The 25828-nt window shown below is 37.0% G+C and overlaps 1 protein-coding gene across 7 annotated transcripts in view; it reads left to right on the top strand.

The window, feature by feature from the left end:
* Positions 1–25828, top strand: part of DIAPH2 (diaphanous related formin 2) — a 1000797-nt gene that overhangs the window by 485266 nt on the left and 489703 nt on the right. For all 7 annotated transcript variants that reach the window (XR_009598705.1, XM_060407239.1, XM_060407237.1 and 4 more), the window contains one exon: positions 13859–14098. Coding sequence is in view for 6 of the 7 variants with exons in the window: in XM_060407239.1 (XP_060263222.1) it covers positions 13859–14098 (240 nt within the window). In the remaining variant the exon portion in view is untranslated. The remainder of the gene's footprint in view (positions 1–13858; positions 14099–25828) is intronic.

Here is a 25828-nt window from a genome sequence, read left to right as displayed (position 1 = left end):
CTTGTCTCTTCTTCATTTTAAAGGGTATAAAGTAAGACTAGGTGTAGATTATGTATTAAAACTGTAGTTTTATATATGTATATATATATGTTTCAAGCTTTCCTCAAAACTGCCATTCAAATAATTGACAAAAAGATGGTGGGTATGATGACTTATTTAATGTCCTAGAGAAAAGCTGTGTTTGACTCAGTGTTCAATTCAAGTTTGGTCCCATATAAACAAACAGTTCTACTACAGCTTTCAGTTTTACCCTGGCTCTCTGACCATTTTCCATCTGCATCCTTAGATTTTTAAAAATGACCGTTACACTTAATAGTCAAATACTCTTCTTCATTCAAAATATTTTATAACTTCTTTAATAGTAATACATTTGATTCGATCTGATTTGCTACTCTGCAACTTAAAAATCCTGTTTAAAGTCAAAATGTGATAGAACATTCCTTTTGAACATATGCAATAACTGCTCCCCCATATTTAGAGTTTATTAGTTCTCAGATATAGCACTGCATATGCTGATATAGGAGCATTCTGTCAAATCCTTGAAAATCAAATCAGGAATGTCTATTTAGGGTGAAATAGAGCATGTATAGATACCTGAAAAAACTATATCTCTCATTTTTTAATTAAGCAAATTAAACTGGCCAGATATTGTTTATTAAATAGCAATACTTTAACACAGTATTAAATAATAAAATTTTCTAGTCCAAAGTCCACACTTAAAACTTAAGTTACTGGAATTCATATTCTAATTGAAGCAAGGTTATATACCATCCGAGAATTCAGCTGTGTCACGATGGTGATGAGTTTTACAGTAGGTACACTGCAGTTTCTCCAAAGCCATTTTTTTCCTGAATGCAGTTTATCTTGGAAGATGTATTAGTTTGCCAAGCAAGTCCTTCAAGAGGAATATCCTTGGTACTGCACTGAGGAAATGAAGTTTTGGGACATAAAGAGCAATATACCTTCTGAACTCAAAGCAAAATAGGAAAGGAAAGAGATTTCGTGTTTATGCATGCAACCATAAAGAATTCTGGGGCTGTGAGCATGAAGTCACCTGGTGCTCTTATTTACTCTCCCCATCCTTAGCTACATGTCTATAGGGAAGATAGTCAAGGACATTTCTAAGTAGTTTATGCTATGTAAATTATCTAAGGCAGTATCAATCAGGATTTGCCTGATCTAAATAAAGATTAGATAGTCTCATATCTAGCGAAGTTTCTTGAAATAATGTTATAACTTAGTCTTTTAACCACATATGTAAACATATATATCTTGTATATAATAGCCAGTAGATAAGTGCTTATTGAATTTTAAGATAATTATTAGAACTAAGTATGAGCCTGATATTAAAAATAGCATAGTTTAGGTCTCAAAGTAAAAATTATGTTCAAATATATTTCTTCAAGGCTATGCTGAAATTAAATTCACTTCTCTGTGGAAATGTCCAAATACTTTTTAATCCTGGAAATACATGGACAGCCTACATTTAGGACAACTTTGGACATCTATAGAGTCCTCTGGCCAAATGAGAAAGTTCCCAAACTTGTTGTCTTGCTTTTGCTTTCTTCCACCATCAAAATTATTAGTTTAGTCTTCTTAAAAATGTATATTCATCATGTGATTTCTATATTGAAACCCTTCAGTGTCTCCCAGAGTTGACAGAATAAAATCCGAGCTCCTTCCCATTCTCATTGGGCCTCTAACTCTCTGACTTTATGTCTCCCTGTTCTCTTTGGCGAACTTGAGTGAATTGGTGTCTTTAGGACATTTTAGCTTTTACCTTGGCGGGACTCTTATCGCCATTTCGGCAGTTATTTTACTTATTCCTAATTCAGTGGTCTTTTGTTCTTTCTGTAGCGGCTGTGCCATATCTTACCTGCTTTCTTCAAGTCTTTTCTCCCTCCCCTTCCCATTCTTTTCAACCTACAGACAACCTAATCTCTTCCCAGGGAAATGAGAAAGCAAATAGGAGCTAGAACAGTATCTCTTCTACCCACAGTTGTTATCTCTACGCATATCTGGTGTTAACCTCCTCTCTGTCAAACATCAGAAAAAGGGATCCTTTATTTACTATGACCATTGTTCTTGTTGTTGTTAATGATAGGAATAAGAATGTATTGACATGTTACAATGTCCAGCGCCATGCTAGGTGTTTTTATGTGCACTGTCTCATGCATTCCTCACAGCCCTGTGAGACTGGTGTTATTGTTGACTCCACGTTACAGATGAGGGCAGTGAGGTCAAGGGAGGTTTTGGACCTTGTTCAGTTACATAGCTGTCGGTACAGAATTTAGTCCCAGGCAGTCTGATGTCATGGACTGTGATTTTAACAACTGTACTGAACGGGTGTGTGCTTATGCGTACATGTACATGTGTGTGTGAAATAGTCTACTACACACTAATACACTTACCTCTGTGTAAGGCATTAGTTCTCCTCTGCCTACTTGTGTTCTATTTGTCTGTTGCCTCTTCAGTTCCTCAGTCTCCACTCTGCTCTTCTCTTCAGAAATAAGAATCTTCTTAAGTCATTCATTGCCCCAAAATGTATGAATGGATAGCTGGATGGATAGATGAATAAAAAATCCTTCACTGGCCCTGAGGTCCATGATAAACACTGCCCTCGCTTCATTACCTAGCATGAGTTTTTTCAAAGAGTAGTCTCTTTTTGTTTTCTACTTCCTTACCTCTAGTTACTTACTATTCAGGAAACGGCAATCAGAATGCTGCCTTAAATAATGTGTTGAAACTGATCTAGGAGAGATCATCAGTTAACTCCTAGTTGCATCTAAAATATACGGGCGATCTACTGACTTCTCTTCTGTGCTGTTACTAATGTAACCCAAGCCAGCATCCTCTTTCCCTTAACCATTACAATATACGTTTGTATATGTATATTACAATATATATGTGTTCTCCACTTATGCTTTTGACCTTTTCCCAAATCAGTCTCGGCACAGCCCTTGATGTGACATTTCCGAAGTACATTTGTGTTGCATCATTATTTATCTGCTTAAAGCATCAGTGTATCGTTTTTTGAATTTACCATGCTCTTCCCTGTCTTTGGACCATTACACACGCTGCTCCCTCTTACTCCCAGTCCTGCCTGCCTCTCTCCTGCTTATTCTTTGAGTCTCTGCTTAAATTTTTCTCCCCATTATGTTCTTACTCATTAGGTCTCCCTATTAAATTCTCCCAGAGCATCTTATTTTTTTCATTTCCTTCCTCAAAATTATCATGGTTTTTAAATTAAATGTTTAATCACAAGGTTTTTTATTGAATGACCCCTGCTAGATGACAACTTCTGTATGTCTGTATTATATTGATTTAATTCACATGGTATACTTACCAATGTTTGTTGACTGTATTAGCTTGAATCCAAAATCAAGTGGGCTCTTCTTATTCCTGTCTAATTCTGTATCCATTTGGTACTTGAATGTTGAAAAATTTAGATTCCTTATTGAGTCCTTTTCTTTCTTTGCCTTCTCTAGTGGTAAATACTGTTTCCTAATTTTAGTCCTATCACCCTGCCAATGTCCTTTAGAATTTTCATTATTGTATAACTTCCTGGGTGATAAAAACAAAATCTCATCAGTTAGAGATGTACATATGCCACAATTGCAATTACTCTTGCAACATTCACTAAAATCTCATCAAACAAACAAACAAACCAAAAAAAAAAAAAAAACAGTAAAACTGGGAAGACTACAGAAGAATCAGGCTTTGAATTTTTGAAAAAAGATAAACTTACCCGAGACAGTGACTGGGCTGCTAAGCTTTCTCTAAATTTTCTTTCCCTCTTTTTTTTTAATCAGCCATATCATAGGATTTGCTTATTTTCACATGTCATAAATTAAAAAGAAACCAGAAAAAAGAGAGAGAGAGAGAAGAAAAAAGAAACAAAAAAATCTAGGGACCTTTCCTGTATCTAGAGGCAGGTTTCCTGGGAAGGGGGGTATGTTACTTCCCACACCATCTAAGATCAATAATCCTTTTCTTTAGGGGGGTAGATTGACTGCATAGCTTCCCACTGACTTGTCCTTCAATCTGCCTCCCACAGAATTGAATTTGGTACATTATTGTAATTATGTGCTGTACCTGTACTGGGGGAAAAAAAAAACACAGATCTTTGAAAACTCTGCCAGTTAGAACCCCCAGCAGGAGCTTTTAGACTCTTCCCAGTGTGTTTGCAGCTCAGCTGTTCTCAAACCTTAGAGCTATGGAAATTCCCACTTGTCTTGCACTGTGAATGGAGACCCATACTGTGTGTATCTATTAAAGTAACACATCTTCTGAGAAAAAGAAGGCAATAATTAGTTCTCTTAGTAATTGGTACTTTGTTTTCCCTGACTTCAAAATTACACATATTTTTCAATTAAAAACATTCTAAAGCTATAATCTAAGAAAAAGATGTTGAGATAGCCTTGTGCATAAAAAACATTTATAATGAAAAGCAAAGATTATGTGATACTGCTGACAGCATAATTTTTTTTTCTTTTTCTGCATAAATATGTGAAGGCGGGAGGAGTGGATTTATGCCTGTAGTTGAAACTACAGATATATAATCAGTTTGCTTTTTAATTTTTTTGAAGCCCCCCCAAGAGCTTATGAGCTCTATTCAAGATAGCTTAATCAGGTGAACAGGAAATTCTTAAAAGCTTTTTTTTTTTTTTCTCCCACGCATCATCAAAGGCAGTTAGTTTGGATGGAAAATTGTAGCTCTTCTGTTCCATTAATATTAAATAATTATTCAAGTTTGCATATTCATTGGGAAAATTGAATTTTTCTTTATCTGCTTTCATTCAAAGTGTTCAGTGTTTTGATATGTAATGCCTTGATTGTTTCTATTTTCATTCCTTCTGTAAATATGAATGCTAGCTCTTACTTCTAGATGTACCTTCATTTTTATCTAAAAAAAATCATTTAATAATTATGAAATCAAGTAAAAGAAAACTCACCATGGTGTGTTCTCAAATCCATGTATTCAGATTCTGGTTCATTTAAATAACTTCTCATAATAATCCATTTGGTGACAGGATGACTTTTTTCCATCAGCTTTTACAATAAAATGAGGTAAAATAAAACCATCTGAAACTGAATATTCAGATAAAGCCTGTGGATGTCAATCAATTTTTCTATTGATAGATTGTCATTAAATTTTAAAAAATGAAAAATTCACCCCTTTCCCCTATCCATATATCAGTAATCCTTTAAAATAATAGCCTAGTATCACAGGTGCTCTAATGGCCATTCTTGGCCTCAGACAGTTTTTAGAATGATGTTTTGAAAATTCTTTAGCCATTTCTTAATGTAATTTTTTTGAGCTTCCAGCGTCTCTTGGGTCAACATTGTTACCATGTTCTGTTCCAGACTGGAAATGAGTAGATATTTGCTGATGCATGATTTCCACATATCACTCTGTTTGAGGAAAATATTCTCTATGAGCACATCATTGCTTTTCTGGGATAGAGTCAGTTTTCAAAACCCTGTTTTTCCAAAGCTTCATTTTGCAGATTACTAATGACTCTCAGCTCTCCTGACATCTAATATACAAACGTTTGCCGTCGGCTCCATGCAGCAGGTGCACCTGTATTGATGATTTGTCCAGTCCGAGTACTCGGTGTACTGTAGAAAGCACCGCAGTGAGCAGTAGCGAGCCTGTCCTGGGGGGGGGGGGTTATGTCTAAAAGAGAATAATAATGATGTATTTGACAGGAAATCACAGACGTCCTTGTTTGAAATATTTCCGTGCTTCCAAACATCAGAGTTTAGCTCAGTTTTCAAGTCTGGGTCTCACAACTTTCATAGGAAGATCTGCCTGCTGTCTAACTTCAACTGACTCTTCTTTATCACCACTTCATTACGTCACCTTTGTTATAGTCACTGATACAAAATTATTCTGTAATTTTAATGTATATTGGGTCCCAAGAGTATTTAGGTATCGGGAAAATCATATGTAACAAATATGTATTTATTACAAATATATCTGTTAATTCCCATGACTCTTTAATATTATCTATTAAAGATATTAGAAGATCACTTATGCTCACATGTGATGGCAGTTGAAAATGAGCTGCTTAGCAGTGAAAAATGAAAGAAAATAGAAATCACCTTAAAAGTGAGTGACACATGACTTCAGGAGTGGCATGGGACTGCTTCCTCCTCCTTCACACAGGACTGTTACACTTGGATCTTTTTTTCTTTCTCTCTGGAATCCTATGGTAGTTTGGCAGAACATCAATATTCCACAGCTGCATAGATAGTAAAGTGTATAAAATTCAAATTATATTAACAAAATTGTATCTGACTCTTTGGGGAAATAACCAACTTGTGGCTGCTCTTACTAAAGCTGTCAGTATACTTTTTTTTTTTTTAATATAGTGCAGATCATCTGAAGACATGATAGCTGCTTGATGTGATTTGATAGACAAGTATCTTGTAACACAAATAAATTCCCTACATAATACAACACCTTGGTCAGCATCCCATAGCACTTCAAGGAATGAATTATAAAACAAAGGATGCCAGTCAACTAAAATGCTGCAAGGGACCACAAGGAGAAACAAACATACGCCGCAGCCAAGTTTTTGTTATATTTCCTTGTATCACTTAGGTGCACTCAAGTACCTTTATGAGACATGAGTCTTTTAATAACTGTAACTGTGGCTGGGGATGTCACTCACTACTACTTATGATTTCTCTGCTTCAGTTATCTAAGACATTCCCTTACACACACAAATCCTCTAATGGAGATTTAGCTATTGTCTATCAGTCTACCCTGCTCTGATCATAAAAATTCATACTTCTGACTGCAGGAAATTCTCTTAGTATGATCAAAGCATACTGTTGTGTGGCTTCTGTTAAGAGAGTCTATATAGTTTCACCTCCTCCATACGTCTCTTGATTTTTATAGTAACATGTTCTCACTGCTAACATTTCTAGTGGAAAATTTATATGATGCATTGAAATTGACTGAAGGAAGCACTACATGATATTTACAAAGTGCTCAATAGAAAATGAAGGCCATTCTTCATCAAACCCTAGTGACACATGTTCCTTAATGGATGAGAAAAACTTCATCTCAGGTTTTGGAGAACAGTCAGGGACCATGGTACCTTGTTGGGGTAATTTCAGAGAATGAGTAAAGAGAATAATAGCAATAATAGCTATTGTTTTAGAGTGATTCTATTGTGTCAGCTATCATGACAGCAGTTTTACACATAAGGTCTCATTTGTCTTACTGAAACATGTATGAATGACTTAAAGAATACATTTTACTGGTGGAAAATAAAGTGTCAGAAACATTTAGTAAATTGCATTAGATTGTAACTATAAAGTAACACAACTGTAGTTCAAGTCCAGATCTGTGTAACTCAGAAGTCCTATTTCTTCTACTTAATTTACCTTCTGAGTCTAGAGAATACAGCAAATGATTTCTTTCCCTCTCTGAGGATTAAGGGGATAATTCTCTTGAACCTATTTTTCAAAATAGTTATTTAGAGCTCTGAATTCGGGCTGTTATGGAGCCTGGGAAGTATCCTTGGGATGACCCTTTTGGTAGCTAATTACTTTACATAGGAAGTAGGATACCTTCTTACTGCACCACATCAGCCTACTATGATGCCTCTTTGCACTGTCCATCTGCTGCCTAATCCTGTCCTTTGCCGATATTGGACTTTCTGTTTGTATTAATGAGTACATCCATTCATTCACTAATTTTATAAGAATTTCTTTCAAGTTACATATGATATTTATTACCTGCTCTGCACTAAATTTTATTTTGGTGGGTAAATGAAGGAAAATATTTTGCTAGTTCAAAGGGCAGATGTGATCCTCTTATAATGCACAACCTCTTCCCTGAATGAGGTTGATTGGTGATAGACTGTATCCAGTAATAGCAGTCAAGAAAGGTAATTCCCTAGGATTTTTGGTTCGACATCTTAGCTGAAGACATCATTTTGGGGACAGTAAAATATTACCATCCGTTGATTTTGTTCAATAGGCAACCTGCCTGTCTTCCTTGGGACAAGATCCAGAAAATAGTCAGCTCAGGAGTGCTTTTAAAATCAATCAGCAAATATTTGAATGTTTGATATACGCAAGGACCTGTGTTCAGTCTTTGATTCTTCTCTCTATGTACTCCTCATCAACAACCTGCTGCTGCTGCTGCTGCTAAGTCGCGTCAGTCGTGTCCGACTCTGTGCGACCCCATAGACGGCAGCCCACCAGGCTCCCCCGTCCCTGGGATTCTCCAGGCAAGAACACTGGAGTGGGTTGCCATTTCCTTCTCCAATGCATGAAAGTGAAAAGTGAAAGTGAAGTCGCTCAGTCGTGTCCAACTCTTGGTGACCCCATGGACTGCAGCCCACCAGGCTCCTCCGTCCATGGGATTTTCCAGGCAAGAGCACTGGAGTGGGGTGCCATCGCCTTCTCCGTCATCAACAACCTGCCTCCCACAATATTCTGATAACTCAAAATCTGCCAACTCTGATACTTATCTCCTAAATTCAAGGACTGAATTTCCGAATGCTACCAGATATCATAACAATAGCTAAACTCAACGTATCAGGAAAGCAATATTATTTCCCTATTATAGAGGTTCATTTGACTGTTCATGTGATGATTTGGAGGGGCGAATGCTGGAAGGATCCGGGAACACATTTAAATAGTCAGTTTTAGTGATTCAACCTTGAAGTATGTCAATTTTAACCTTGAATGATGAGAACTGAAAATAAGAGCCAATTCTAAGTAATTCTTCAGGTTAAAATATAGGCAAGGAATGGTATTAAATTACATTGTGTTTTCTGTGATTTCAACATGACTTCAAGATTTAGAGTCTTAGTGTTGTTCCATAACCACTAAGTCATGTCCTAATCCATGTCCTAATAATGGGAATCTGATAGTGTCTTTGTTAGTAGTAAAATACACTGGTGTCTGAAAGAATGGTGAACCAAGTTCACTTAAATGCTAATAAAAATGTCTTGGTAACATCCAACTAATAGTTTTTATTTGTGGATCTCACACTGTTTGCCTCACCTTTCCACAGCTCTCAAGACAGAGACAAAAGGGAAGGAACTAATGTATATGGCTCATATGTTTGGCTCCTACCTAATTTTCAAAACAAAACTGCTTAGCAGAACTTTCCCCTTCATTAAAAATGAGGAAACTAAAGCAGAGAAATTAGGTGGATTAGCTTCACATAGTCAGACTCTGCAAAACTGTCTAGATTCACTCATTTGGTTGAATTTGCTACTAAGCCGTACCCTACCAGCCCCCACTGCCTTAGTCCCTGATTGACTTACTGGAGTACAGATAGCAGATCAAGGGAAGCAAATTCATCTACCCTCATTTTCTGAAACAAACATAAATACCAAACAGTAAGCCAAGCCAAATTGGCGCTTCCTTCTGCCTTCATTAATTCCAACAGTATTCTACCTCACAAAGGACTAAACACCTTGGAACCATCTTTGACTTTATCCCCCACACCTGAGCATTCACTACTAAATCCCTTTGCTTCTTCCTTAATTCTTCCACTTGTATCTGTTGATTTCTCTCCCTTTCTACTGTCAACATCCTAGGGCATTACCTGTTTCTAAGACCTTTTGAAAACTTAACTAACAGTATTTCTGTCCCTAGTCTCTTTTTCAACAAGTCATACATGCCACTCTCAATATGACTTCAGAGGTGGCCTGGCGTAGTTATTGAGAGTCTGAGTTCTGTAGCCAAAATGCCTGAGTTCAGAACTTCAATATACAGATTGACTCTGTACAAGTTATTTAGTATTTCTGTGCTTCACTTTCCTCATTTTTAGGAGACTAACGTGAATAATGCGTTTTCCTGGTGGCTCAGATGGTAAAGAATCCACCTGCAATGCAGGAGACCCAGGTTCAATCCCTAGGTCAGGAAGATCCCCTGGAGAAGGGACTGTTTCCCCACTCCAGTATTCTTGCCTGGACAATTCTATGGACAGAGGAACCTGGTGAGCTTCAGTGCATAGGGTCACAAAGAATTGGACATGACTGAATGACTAACACACAATGTGAATAATCATTTCCTAGGGTGGTTTTGAGAATCAAATCTACATATATGTATATAACAGATTTCTAGAACAATGTCTGGAACAGAGTACTCAATGTTAATGGCTGTTATTGTTAATATAAATATTAAAGTACTTTTGGTCACATTATTTTTGTTGAGGGTGGTATTGGAAAAAAAAAAATAATCAAATCCATGCTGTTTTGGGTTTGTAGACCAAACATTGAAATATAAAGCCCAGAAACAGTAGACCAAGCATTGACATACAAAGCCCAGAAACAGATACGAATGCAGCATAGATATGAATTAAAACTAGTGGTATTAGAACCTGAAGCAAGACTAAAGATATCTATGTAAGCTTAGGCTGTAAATTCCTTGCGGATCTCAGACCAAAGCCACCCTGGAGTTCAGGGTTCCTATAGGTCTTACAGGGCATAGCCAGGTGACTAGCACCTGATCCAAGTAGTTCTGTGATTTTTTTTAACCATCAGCGAGACTGAAAAGTTCCTCTTGAGAAATCTGTATGCAGGCCAGGAAGCAACACTTAGAACTGGACATGGAACAACAGTCTGGTTCCAAATAGGAAAAGAAGTACGTCAAGGCTGTATATTGTCACCCTGCTTATTTAACTTATATGCAGAGGACATCATGAGAAACACTACACTGTAAGAAACACAAGCTGGAATCAAGATTGCCAGGAGAAACATCAATAACCTCAGATATGCAGATGATACCACCCTTATGGCAGAAAGTGAAGAGAAACTAAAAAGCCTCTTGATGAAAGTGAAAGAGGAGAGTGAAAAAGTTGGCCTAAAGTTCAACATTCAGAAAACGAAGATCATGGCATCTGGTCCCATCACTTCATGGGAAATAGATGGGGAAACAGTGGAAACAGTGTCAGACTTTATTTTTTTGGGCTCCAAAATCACTGCAGATGGTGACTGCAGCCAAGAAATTAAAAGACGCTTACTCCTTGGAAGAAAAGTTATGAACAACCTAGATAGTATATTGAAAAGCAGAGACATTTCTTTGCTGACTGAGGTCCGTCTAGTCGAGGCTATGCTTTTTCCTGTGGTCATGTATGGATGTGAGAGTTGGACTGTGAAGAAGGCTGAGTGCCAAAGAATTGATACTTTTGAACTGTGGTGTTGGAGAAGACTCTTGAGAGTCCCTTGGAGTGCAAGGAGATCCAACCAGTCCATTCTGAAGGAGATCAGCCCTGGGATTTCTTTGGAAGGAATGATGCTAAAGCTGAAACTCCAGTACTTTGGCCACCTCATGCCAGTTGACTCACTGGAAAAGACTCTGATGCTGGGAGGCATTGGGGGCAGGAGAAGAAGGGGATGACAGAGGATGAGATGGCTGGATGGCATCACTGACTCGATGAATGCAAGTCTGAGTGAACTCCGGGAGTTGGTGATGCACAGGGAGGCCTGGCGTTGCTGCGATTCATGGGGTTGCAAAGAGTTGGATACAAGTGAGCGACTGAACTGAACTGAAACATATATTAATAAAATGATAGAAAACATGCTTCTGTGCTAATTATTGCCAAGTAACAATAAAAAGAAAGGAAAAATTAAATGGGGAAGGATTTGGAAACAGTGATAGAGGCATATAGAGGCATAAATGAAGGCGGAAAAAGACATAGAACCTTGGATAGATTCCCACAGAAATTGACACGTGGGAGATTAGATTTGTTCATTCATGGAGACTTTAATGTGGTTAGCTTCCAATTTTTATGGCGTTTGCATGGACTCTAAACGGACTTTGATTCAAATTCTGCCCCTAGGCATGTACCTCATAAATTCCTAACCTATAAATCTTTTCTCACTTCATTCTTTCTCTCTACAACTTCTTTTTGGTCTCTAATTGTTTTTGCTTACTCACTCACTTTCTCTTTCTTTCTCTCTACTTGCTTAATTTTTAATTATTTAACCGTTTGCATCCCCTCTACTGTGAAGCCCTTGTTAAATGTTGCAGTCATAGAGTTTAAAGTTTTGTCTTATTTCAGTGAACATCTCCAGCACTTAATTTCTGTTTACCCATTTAGAATCATGGGCTAACTTTATTGTTAGCTGTAGTTATCATGTGATTGTGTTATGAGTTTTAGGCTATATTGGACACTTTTTGTGAGTAGATGGTGTGTCTTATACTTATCACGTGAGTACTGAAAAAATCAGTAGGATGTTTTGAATATTCTCCTGATTGTGTTTTTGCAAAGCTATTGATGAGTGACATGACCTACATTTCAGACCTAGTAACAGGGATATTCCCAGTATACTTTTATATATCTGCCTATGAAAAGCATGAATGCATATAGGAGGATTAGCAGACAGCAAAGGTTAATTTTTGGAGAGGCAGACATCCATGATTAATGACAAAATTTATTTCAAAGAGGAAAAATGATAGATTATGCTTTACTTTTGTATCAGAGCAGATAGGGTCTATTTGACAGCTCATTTTGCTGCTTTTGAGGGGTATTTTGTCCCCTTAAGAACTCTTAGTTTAAGAGTCCTTAAACTAAGGACTCTTATTTATGTTGTCAAATTATTTTCATGTTGTCTGCAGTTATCCCATGCCTACTCTGTGACTGGCATTTGTATTTTAAAAAGTTAAGCTATATGTAAAAAATAAAATAATTAGGATTGTTAATAATTTCATTGTGTGTGTGCTTATGTATTTTCTTATGTGTTGACCCTCCACCTACCTCTCTCCCAGAATTAATTTGGTGAATGAAAACTAGTTAAATGACCTGGAGTTATGGGAAATTAAAGACTAAAAGAGATTATCATAGGAACTATACCAAAGGGAATAGAGAATGTGGACCCAGACTATGAAACAAGTAAAACAAGTAAAAACTTGAACTGTTTTGAAGAAAACCAATATAGAATTATTGAATAATGTACCTAAAAGTAAGTTCATGTAATTTTACCATAACTTTTTTTTCATTTCTCTGAAATGCTCTTTATTTATTCATTTATTTATTTTTACTTTACAATATTGTATTGGTTTGGCCATACATCAACATGAATCCGCCACAGGTATACACGTGTTCCCCATCCTGAACCCCCCTCCCTCCTCCATCCCCATACCATCCCTCTGGGTCATCCCAGTGTAACATTCTGTCAAGCAGGTGAGATTCTTTTGAGCATATCTAAATATTTAATGTATTGTATTAATATGGATCATAGGTTTAAAATTATTAGGTGCTCAATCAGAGCTAGTCTTCTGGTTTCAAACAGCATAGAAATAGGTAATAGTGAAGCCACATTTATTTAGGAAATGTGGTTCCACTTATATTATCTGTCATCATATATGTTTTTTTATATGTGGCCCAGCTGTTCATTCAACTGAATGTTATATTTGTGCATTTTCATAGTTCACCTCAGGGACAGATTTTTGGCACTTTAAATTTTATTGATGACTAATGATTATACAATTAACATATAGCAGCTGGCTAGCTTAAATAATATTTTCTTAATGCTATAAGGATGATTTCATTTATTCTTTGAAACCTAGCAGCTATTTTTGTAACTTTTAAAATGAATACTCTTTTGAAATGCCTAAAACTGAATAATATTTGTTAAAGTGTTCTGGAGAAGGAAATACAACTGTTAAAACCCAGAGAGAATTAATTTTATTCAAAATTTTTACAATATCATCTATAAAATGATCCCCATTAGAGAGAGAAATAATGGGCTTTATATATATATATATGTATATATGAATATATGTATATATGAATATATATGTGTGTATATGAATATATGTGAATATATATATGAATATATATATATAGTCTTATATAGCATTCCTTATCTTACAGATGAGCTCAGTGAAAATGTTGCGGCCTCGTCTCAATAGCATTCTTTTCAAGCTCACATTTGAAGAACATGTAAACAACATTAAGCCAAGCATCATAGCAGTAACTCTGGCCTGTGAAGAACTGAAGAAAAGTGAAAGCTTTAACAGACTTTTAGAGTTAGTTCTTTTGGTTGGAAACTACATGAACTCAGGCTCAAGAAATGCCCAGTCTTTGGGTTTTAAGATCAACTTTCTCTGTAAGGTAAGAGAACACCTTATAATGCCAATTTACAACAATAATCTCATCTATGAGAGAGAAATCACTTTAAACACCAATAGTATGTAAGCCAAAAAATTTTGCTTTAAAAGGATGAATTTTATGGCATGTGAGAGCTGGGTTCAATCTCTGAATTGGAAAGATCCCCTGGCTAAGGGAACGGCCACACACTCCAGTATTCTGGCCTGGAGAATTCCATGGACAGAGGAGCCTGGCAGGCTACCGTCCATCGGTTTACAGAGTCGGACATGACTGAGTGAAGTCATCTTTAAAACAGATAGATTTTTAAAAACCTTACTGTAATAAAATCTCAAAGACTGCAAATTCTTCTATAGTATACTGTTCAGCTCTTGCTGATCAAATCTTTCTGGAGTTTTCTGATCCAAAAAAATGGCTTTTATAAATTACATGTAACATTGTATTTTAATCCCTTCAAAATTATTTTGTGTCTCTCCAGAAAGTATTTGAGGAGCTAAGTTCAGTGAGGTAATAGCCAAATATTTGTTTCTGAATATGCTTTGCTTATTTTCCTCTAAGAAAATAATACTCTTTTTTGTTGAAAGTGTTGTGTTAATAAACTTATACCAAGAATCTAGTGCATTAACTAAAAGGTTTTGAAACACCAAGTGATAATTCTCTTATTGTTTTGATTAAACCATTTCATGGTATTGTTCTCAAGGTTTTAATTCTCGTGAAAGGTAAACAAAGAAACGGACAAGGGATGATATAGGTCCATTTCTAGGTTAGTGCAAACCACCATATTCAAGGAAAAACCTGTCTGTTACACAAAGAAAACTGAACAGACTCTGAGGGGGAGGCCTAGAAAGCTAGAGAGAGAGAGAAATCTGAAAACAAGCAGTCAGTCTTTGACATCTCACCATTGTTTCACCTTTTTTTTTTTCTTTTCCATCTGAAAACATTACAAAACTTTGGTTAGTTCTTGAAGTATATTATTACAAGAATCCCCAATCTAGGAATGGGTATAAATTTCTTTTATATTTATGCATTAAATAGATGTGCAATACATATAAATGTGCTAGCATTTTAATATGTATCAAAAATGATTTGCTCCTGGTCGTTCTCTCCCAGATAGACATAAAGAATAACATTTGTAGATAAGAAGATGCATAATGAAACTGTATTGTTTACTCCCGATTTATTTTTGAGAGGCATAGGGAAAGATGAGAAGATGGGGAAGATAGTCTGGAATGTCAGATTTTTGTTAAAAAACAAACAGTTTTAGTCCCTCTGCCAACAAGAATAAAGCAGTGCTTGTAATAAATTAGAATAACTCACACCCTGATTTGGAGGGTAAAACTAAATAAGACTTCATTTTATTGCACATCATATACTCTAAATTAGTACAAGCATCTCTTATCAAGATGTTAGTTGTTTAGAGTATATACTGTAGGCACAGTGAATGAATCTTAAAGTGTTCTTGGTGGGTGGTTACCAAAACATAAATTAAAATGTCATTGGAAATTTGTATTGTTAGTCTGTTTCACATTTAATTCATATAAAGAAGACATTTAAAACAAACTGTCCTAATTTGAATAAATATGTACCTCCTTAAGTATCTTAATTTCACACTATTCAAATTAATAACGTGAACTGATTTTATTGAGGCAACAATGAATAAGTCATTTATATGTAGGAACAAAAGATTCCATTAATCTCACAGAAGGATTGTACAGTTGCATCTTATATTTTGGATAGAGGCTTCTTCCTGTCATCTTCCTGTCAAATGAAAGTTCTTCCACACAGCGCTGGTCTGACATCTATCACTAGAAGTATGCTCAAAGGATTCAGCACAAAGATTTTTGCCAACTTCAAATAAAATAAAAAATATTCTTGTGGGAAATACTAGCATGTAGTAATAGATGTTCTAAAAGAAAAAGAAGTGAATGTTTAAAAATCTTTTTCCCTCTCCCACTTTTCAGTAGGATTTTTATGTTCAGGGGAATACTTGTCATTAAGAAAGAGAAATATCATATACATGTATGATATTCCCACAATATCTAGGATTAAAAAGATGTTCCTGAAATGCAAAGGATTCTAAACAGATATAAATGTCTAAAATGAGAGAAATTTACTGGAGTATGTAGAAATAGTTAGCTTATATTTATAATATGTTGGAAATTGAGTTAACTACTGATGTATGATTGGCTAGAATTGCTGTTAAATTTGTTATATTATAAAAGATTACTTGGTTGATTTTTCTTAACTTTTTTTTCTAAATAAAAATAGCAGAGGGGACTTTCTTTGCTGGGTACTGACTATATTTTTTAAATGATATCACTTGCCTACATAAATTATTCTAATGATTATTTCCTTTCTAGGTGAATTTAAAACTGTAATCTTCTACTTTTCATAAGAAGCTAAAGATTATGTTAAAATAGTCACATAGTTAAAAAGGAGCCATGTCATAAGCAGTTAAATTTATCAGATGTTTCTTGTAGTAAAATGATACTAAAAATTCAGATGGTCACAATAAGTACTACCCTCATCACAAAATGCTTTCCTAATTTGCAGCAGAGTGTTATCACTGTGAGTCACCAATGTAAGGTGTTGAACTGTAATACAAATCATTTCTAGGCAGATGAGTTTCCAGTGTTAGCTTGGTCTCTGCTTACCTGTTGATTATTAAAATTCTAACCAATAGTAATGTTGTGCTTCAGGGTCATTTGTTAGTTTTGTTTTCTCTGTATAATAGCATATAATCTACATAAGAACAAACCATTTAAAAATACTTAGCTCTTCCTAGACACTGTGCTTTCTGGGTATATCAGATAAGGAATGTGCTTTGCAAGGTAAAAGAGGAGAGTGAAAAAGTTGGCTTAAAACTCAACATTCAGAAAACTAAGATCATGGCATCTGGTCCCATCACTTCATGGCAAATAGATGGGGAAATAATGGAAACAGTGAGAGACTTTATTTTGGGGGCTCTGAAATCACTGCAGATCATGACTGCACCCATGAAATTAAACAACACTTGCTCGTTGGAAGAAAAGCTATGACTAACCTTGACAGCCTATTACAAAGCAGAGATATTACTTTGGCAACAAAAGTCCATCTAGTCAATGCTATGGTTTTTCCAGTATTCATGTATGAATGTGAGACTTGGACTATAAAGAAAGCTGAGCACTGAAGAATTGATGCTTTTGAACTGTGGTGTTGGAGAAGACTTGAGAGTCCCTTGGACTGCAAGGAGATCCAACCAGTCCATCCTAAAGGAAATCAGTCCTGAGTATTCATTAGAAGGACTGATGCTGAAGCTGTAACTCCAATACTTTGGCCACCTGATGCGAAGAACTGACTCATTGCAAAAGACCCTGATGCTGGGAAAGATGGAAGCCAGGAGGAGAAGGGGTCAATAGAGGATGAGATGGTTGGATGGTATCACCGACTCAATGAACATGAGTTTGAGTAAACTCTGGGAGTTGGTTCTGGACAGGGAAGCCTAGTGTGCTGCAGCCCATGGGGTCACAAAGAGCTGGACACGACTGAGCGACTGAAGTGACTGACTTATAAGCAACAGAAAGTGACTGTGCCTGATTTAAGCAAAAAATGGAATTTATAGAGAGGAGCTCAACCAGAAAGTGAGGAAAGCCTGAAGAACTTGTCCATTAAAATTATGGCACCAATTATGGCAGCTTTGAGAATGCTGAAAGCAAGAATGAATGGGAAATCTTTGCAGTAAGTTGCCTCTAGGGTGTATTAGTTGTAACCATTTTATTCCGTCTTTCCTTGTGTTTAATTCAAATTCTAATTAGAAAGACGGCCCAGTTGGCCTGGTGTAGAAACTTGTGGCCACAGCCTGGGAAGGAGCGGGTGGGACTCATTGGGATAGTAGCACTGGCACGTGTACAGTACCGTGTGTAAAACAGATGGCTCGTGGGCGACAGCCGTGTGGCACACGGAGCTCAGCTTGGTGCTTTTTGATGAACTAGAGGGATAGGGAGGGACTGGGGGCAGGAGGAGAAGGGGCCGACCCAGGATGAGATGGCTGGATGGCATCACGAACTCGATGGACGCGAGTCTGAGTGAACTCTGGAAGTTGGTGTTGGACAGGGAGGCCTGGTGTGCTGTGATTCATGGGGTCGCAGAGAATCGGACACGACGGACCGACTGAACTGAACTGAACTGAGAGGGATAGGATGTGAGGCACATGGGAGGGAGGCTCCAGAGGGAAGGGATATATGCATACCTGGGGTTTCCCAGGTGGTGCTAGCGGTAAACAACGTGCCTACCAATGCAGAACACACTAGAGACCGTAGTTCCATCCTTGGCTTGGGAAGGTCCCCTGGAGGAGGACCTGGCAACCCACTCCAGTGTTCTTGCCTGGAGAATTCCTTGGACGGAGGAGCCTGGCAGGCTACCATCCATAGAGTTGCAATGAGGCAGACACAACTGAAGCGACTTACCAAGCATGAATGGCTGATTCACGCTGTTGTATTGTAGAAACTAACATAACATTGTAAAGCAATCATCCTCCAATTATGAATTTTTTTTAAAAAATGGGGAAAAAATTAAGATCTCAGAAAAGAAAAAGAAGCCATTTCAAGGAAGTATGAAGAGAAATAAGAGTTTAGTTATATAGCAGTCATGAATAGGGAATTTCAGTGATAATTAAAGGAAAAACATGTTCAGTTTCTATATATCCCTTGTTAGTTTTATTTTTCTAGTATACTTGCATTTTCTAGTATGCATTTTGGAATGTATCAGTGATTACATGTTTAAAATTGATAGCTATTATCTAAAAGTACAAAAGAAGGTCTGTGTAAATAAATAATAGTTACCAAAAATACAAAGGAAAAGGAATATCCCTTGTTCAAGTGAAGGCATGATTGGTCATGCCTTAAAGGAGTCGATTACCAAGGATCAGGATACTGAAAGTTAGAGACCAATGAAGCAATAAAAGCCAGGTCCAAACAAAGGCAAACAAAACAGATGGTTGGTATCCCAGGGGGATGCATACATTTCAGAAGACACACAGAAAGCCCGAGCTTGTCATACAGTTGAGTAGCCTGGAAATATACATACAGAGTACTATGTATATACATACAGAGTACTATGTAATGTTGCAATATACTTCTGTCAATGAATATAAAAAGTAATAATAGCATTTGAGATTACTTTGAGCTTAGCAAGACTTCAGGGAAGGGAGGAATTTTTGGTGCTAGAGGTGAAGATGAGAGTGGTACTGATAAATTAGAACAGAAGAATCTTGAAGGATAGATCTAATTAAGTTATATGAATGGAAGAAGAAGCCATAACCTTAGAAGATGGGAGAACACTGGGCTTAGAACTTGTATATTAGCTTCTGTTTTGCCCATCACTAGCCATAGTTTCATGGCCAAGTCATTTACTCTCTCCAAACCTATTTCCTCATCTATAAATGAGGAAATACAATGATCCATGTTTATTTTCATAGGATTATTTTCAGAATCAAATAAAATTATCTTTGTCACTGTACTTTGAAAAAGTACTGTGTTAAAAAATGGTAGTACTTTTTAATGATGATATGTGACTGATATGTTTGAAGATGAATTAAAAACTGCAATGCTTGGAATACTGGGTGTATGTTGGAAACAAATAGCATTGATAGGCAAGTTGTGAGAAGATTTTGAGTAATTTGTATACTAGCTTCAGTATCTTGCCTCCATAACTTTTTTTTTTTTGAAAATCACTTGCACCCATTTTATAAATATGAATGCCAAAACCTTTGTTTTTCTGCCTTAATATCTCCGTCACGTATACTATGACTTTCTAGTCATTCTAGTTGGATAGAGAGACATAAATTATGATATGTTATGTTGATGTATTTTTGTTCAGATGTAAACAACCTGAAGAAAACATTTGGTTTTACTGTGAAGAAAATTTTAGATATCTAACTTTGATTTAGAGGGTTAATAGAATAATGTAATTGTGCTACTTTTTTTCTAAGATTCACAATTTATATAACGTTTTGTAACATAATGGTCTTATTTCCTAGAGGCTATCACATGGTATTAGTGAGAGAATATTACAGCTATCTCGCCCAGGATACAAAAGAAAGCATCTGTCTCCCCCATAGAAGTTGTAAGAGAGAGAGTGAATTAGGTTCAGTTTCAGTCTGAAATATAACATACTAGAAAATGTGATTTGTAAGGAAAATGACTGATGTCTGTGAAAACAAAATTAAGAAATTTGTAATTCAAAAGAAAATGTTTGGGAACACGTAAGAATTAAAGATTTTAAAGTAAAAAAAAAATAAAATAAAATAAGAAAATCTATAAAATAAGAAAAAAGTTACATGTATGTACTCTAAAAATCATATAGTATCTAATAATTTTAAATGAAATGATGTGGATTGTCTCAAAATTAATTTTTTAATTTTTAAATAAATTTATTTATTTTAATTGGAGGTTAATTACTTTACAATACTGTATTGGTTTTGCCATACATCAACATGAATCTGCCACAGGTATACACGTGTTCCCCATCCTGAACCCCCCTCCCTCCTCCCTCCCCGTACCATTCCTCAACCTTCACATCAGTAAGTATCTAATCAGTCTAGCCTCTTCATTCTTCAGATGAGAAAACTGACCCTTGGAGAAGTGAAATATTATACTTTGCTTGGTGTATTGGTTGGTTCATGCTGTCAGAGGAGAATACTGCAGGCTGGGTGGCTTAAACAACAGAAATTAATTTTCTCACAGATTTGGAGATTGGAAGTTCAAGATCAAGATGCTAGCCTGGTTGGTATATGGTTCTCTTTCTGAATTACAGACAGCTCCCTTCTTAGTTGGTAACAGTGAGTTTCATAAAGCTGGGTATCACGACCAACTGTCTTGGTGTGCCCAGGACTAAGAGCTTTCTTGAGATTCATGACTTTCACTACAAAAATTGGGCAATCTTAGGGAAACTGGGCCAGTTGGTCATGTTAGTTAAGAAAATAACAGGGACTCTGTACAAACCTAGAAGGGGGAGATGGGGAGGGACGTTCCCGAGGGAGGGGACCTGTGTATACGTATGGCTGATTCATATTGAGGTTTGACAGAAAACTATCTTCCCTGGTGACTCAGATGGTAAAGCTTCTGCCTACAATGCAGGAGATCCAGGTTCAATTCCTGGGTCGGGAAGATCTCCTGGAGAAGGAAATGGCAACCCACTCCAGTATTCTTGCCTGGAAAATCCCATGGATAGAGGAGCCTGGCAGAGTACAATCCATGGGGTCGCAAAGAGTCTGACATGATTGAGCAACTTCACTTTGACAGAAAACAACAAAATTCTGTAAAGCAATGATCCTTCAATTAAAAAATAAATTAAAAAAAAAAGAAATTAGTGGTAGCATCTTGGCCTCCTGATTGTACTTTATTAATTTTTCTCTCTTTCACCTTTTTGTTTTTTTGTTTTAAACATATGACTAGAACAGCTTGCCTTTCACATTTTTATAATGTCGTTTGCTATTCTTCTTCATCTGGTTATCTAGTTTTTACCCTTTAGCTCTTCTTCTCTGGTTCCCATTACACATTGTGAGGATAATTATTATAGGACTATTTGCTTACTTTCCTGTACTTTTTTATTTGATCTCTCTGTCTCTGTAAAGACGCAGAACACATGCAGGGTGGTTACTATTTTATTCTAAATTTTATCCCAGGTGGCTATTGTATAAAAATTACTATTGAATGAAAGCTATGCAGTTTAATTAAATAAAAGGATTTGTCATGTGAGCTCAACATAAGTATTAGCATTTTTTAAGTGAAAGCATTTAGTTTTTCACAGATAGAAAGGGTGTATTTTTACCATCAAAACTATTACATGTATAATTGTAACATTAAACTATGGTTTATTTGCAAAAATATAGAAGTATACTGTTTCATATCAATATAAAACAAAAATTCACCCTCAAACATGGGTTATAAAATAAATATTACACTATTAATTTAAAACCAAAGATACTGTTGAAAATAACCGTAAGATATACTGAAAGACGCCCTAGTGAAGATCAGTAAATCCTGGTCAGTAGTCTATACAGGCGGTTGCCTGTGTTTTTAAAATTTAGATATATCCCTTGTGATTCAGAGAGATTTATTATTATTAATCTCATTTTGTAAATTAGGAAACAGGTCAGTGATAAAGCATCTGCCTGCAATGCAGGAGACACAGGAGACTCGGGTTCGATACCAGGGTTCAGAAGATCCTCTAGAGGAGAAAATGCCAACCCTTTCCAGTATTCCTACAAGCAGAATCCCATGGATAGAGGAGCCTGGCGGGCTATAGTCCATGCATCGCAAAGAGTCGGACATGAATGAGCCTGGATGCACACGTGAAAGCCCAGTGAGGTTATGTAATTTTTTACAAGATAAAAAAGCTAGTAAATGTCCAAGATTGGGTTTAAATCTAGGTTTTCTGTGTTCAAAACCTTGCAACACACTGCCCTCTCACTGTGTTGTAACAGAATGTTTAGTTATACATGGCTCATTTTAAGGAAGAATTACAGAACCAACTCTGCCGCTTCCAGAGAACTGAAAATGGGGATTTTCTTGCCTCTCCTGAAGACTGTAAAATGAGAAATCTTTCTTTTTATTATTCAAATTGAATTAGAAGTCATTGTAGGAATATTAATAGAATTCCTGAACCATGAACTTCCTGATGTTCAAGCTGGTTTTAGAAAAGGCAGGGGAACCAGAGATCAAATTGCCAATATGCGCTGGATCATGGAAAAAGCAAGAGAGTTCCAAAAAAACATCTATTTCTGCTTTATTGACTATGCCAAAGCCTTTGACTGTGTGGATCACAATAAACTGTAGAAAATTCTGAAAGAGATGGGAATACCAGACCACCTGACCTGTCTCTTGAGAAATCTGTATGCAGGTCAGGAAGCAACAGTTACAGCTGGACAGGGAACAACAGACTGGTTCCAAATAGGAAAAGGAGTATGTCAAGGCTATATATTGTCACCCTGCTTATTTAACTTCTATGCAGAGTACATCATGAGAAACGCTCGGCTGGAAGAAGCACAAGCTGGAATCAAGATTGCCGGGAGAAATATCAATAACCTTAGATATGCAGATGACACCACCCTTATGGCAGAAAGTGAAGAGAAACTAAAAAGCCTCTTGATGAAAGTGAAAGAGGAGAGTGAAAAAGTTGGCTTAAAGCTCAACATTCAGAAAACGAAGATCATGGCATCCGGTCCCATCACTTCATGGGAAATGGATGGGGAAACAGTGGAAATAGTGTTCAGACTTTCTTTTTTGGGGCTCCAAAATCACTGCAGATGGTGACTGTAGCCATGAAATTAAAAGACGCTTACTCCTTGGAAGAAAAGTTATGACCAACCTAGATAGGATATTCAAAAGCAGAGATATTACTTTGCCAACTAAGGTCCCTCTAGTCAAGGCTATGGTTTTTCCTGTGGTCATGTATGGATGCGAGAGTTGGACTGTGAAGAAAGCTGAGCGCCGAAGAATTGATGCTTTTGAACTGTGGGTGTTGGAGAAGACTCTTGAGAGTCCCTTGGAGTGCAAGGAGATCCAACCAGTCCATTCTGAAGGAGATCAGCCCTGGGTGTTCTTTGGAAGGAATGATGCTTAGGCTGAAGCTCCAGTACTTTGGCCACCTGATGCGAAGAGTTGACTCATTGGAAAAGACTCTGATGCTGGGAGGGATTGGGGGCAGGAGGAGAAGGGGACGACCGAGGATGAGATGGCTGGATGGCATCACTGACTCAATGGGCATGAGTCTGAGTGAACTCCAGGAGTTGGTGATGGACAGGGAGGCCTGGCGTGCTGTGATTCATGGGGTCGCAAAGAGTCAGACACGACTGATCAACTGAACTGAACTGAACTGAAGAGATTATAATGTATCCAGGAGGTAGTACTTAATTGTAATGAAATAGGACCTGGTAATCTGAATAATTATAGAGCCATCACTTGCTTTGTATATATCGGCTCTCATACCATATCAGTTTTGTGTAGGCAGTGTTGGCTGCTCTCCTCAATACATATTTTCGACAAATGAACATGTTTCCAGAGAGATGGCTTACCCAGTTTCACTCAGTATTGGAGGTGAGGTTAGAAGCCCTCTTTTCCTGGGACTCAGACTATTTCAGTGGCCCAAGGTATTTTTTTTTAAGAATTTGATGATGTCTTTTGGTTTACTCAGATATGTTTTTTCGTATAAGACAGTTTTTGTATTATTTGGATTTAGGGGAGTTGTGATTGATAATTTACTCAAAAGAAAATGATGTTGAGGAAGATAATTTGTCTTGGAACAATTCCATGTAAGGGAAGATTATATTCTCTATCAAGAAGGGTTGTATGGAATGTTAGGTGCTCTTACCAAGCTTTCCTTTTGTTCCCCTGTGGGTCCTTTTAACTTTCCTTCAGTGGGCTCTTTGCAACAAAGACTTTTCAGTTAATGATCTCTATGATTCATGGGTTATAATTAGTGATACAAGATCCAAAGCTACAGCAACACACAGAGGAGGTGATTCATGTTACTTGCATTTTAAAAATGTCACCACATAATACAGTGATATATTATATTATTTGTTCATAATTCATGACCAGTAGACACTAACATCTCAAGTTAGAGGTTTGTCTGTGCCTCATTATGTTACACTGAAGCAAGGCCATTCACCATTTTTGACCTCTGAAATAACTAAGTACCATAGAATGAGGTAAGGACAGGATATCATTCTTAATTTTAAATGATTTCCTTTGTTCAGCTTATGTGATGGTTGACCTTTATTTAAATCCTTTGTTTTGTATTGTACTGTGGTTAATGGGCTCTCATCTCTGAGAACCACTCAATGTTGAACCACTCAATGAAAAAAATGAATGTTGAACCCTTGTTGACTGTGTCCATGGTGACACTTAAGATTCAATTTCTGTAACTGTGTCAACGGTTTTGCTTCCTGTAGCTCTTCACGACAATCTGAAGTGAAGTGAAGTCGCTCAGTCGTGTCCGACTCTGTGCGACCCCATGGACAGTAGCCTACCAGGCTCTGCCGTCCATGGGATTTTCCAGGCAAGAATACTGGAATGGATTGCCATTTCCTTCTCCATCACGACAATCTATACACCCAAATTTGTGAATTTTCAAAGAGCAAGTTTTGGTATTGTCAGTAAGTGCTGAAATGTTTAAGTTTATAGAACTCTGTAAATTTATTTGTTTAAAGAAACAATTCTCCATAAACTTTTAATTTCCATATGTTATTCATTATATGTCCTCAAGCACATACTATTAGTCAGTGCATATGGACTTGTACTGGAGAAGGAAACGGCAGCCCACTCCAGTATTCTTGTCTGGAGAATCCTGTGGACAGAGGAGCCTGGTGGGCTGCTGTCCATAGGGTCATACAAAGTTGGACACGACTGTAACGACTTACATTGCATGCATGCATTGGAGAAGGAAATGGCAACCCACTCCAGTATTCTTGCCTGGAGAATCCCAGGGACAGAGGAGCCTGGTGGGCTGCCGTCTATGGAGTCATAAGTGGACTTGTACACATGTGCAAATGTAATAGTAAAAGATTGCTTCAGTCACCTTATTTCTCCAGTAATCAAGATGTGTGGATACCAGCTCAGAAATCCAATCCAGAGTTCTTGCCTCCAGTGCCTTTCATGGAAATCTGAGCAAAACACAGGCTACTTCTGAGCTTCAGTTTAAAAATACAGCACCCTAAGGGTTGGAAAAATATGAGCACATCTCCCGTGTTTTGTA

This window comes from Ovis aries, chromosome X, assembly GCF_016772045.2.
Source record: "Ovis aries strain OAR_USU_Benz2616 breed Rambouillet chromosome X, ARS-UI_Ramb_v3.0, whole genome shotgun sequence".
Lineage (NCBI taxonomy): Eukaryota > Metazoa > Chordata > Mammalia > Artiodactyla > Bovidae > Ovis > Ovis aries.
The sequence above is the reverse complement of the archived record's forward strand: the minus strand, read 5'-3'. Positions and strand labels throughout refer to the sequence as shown.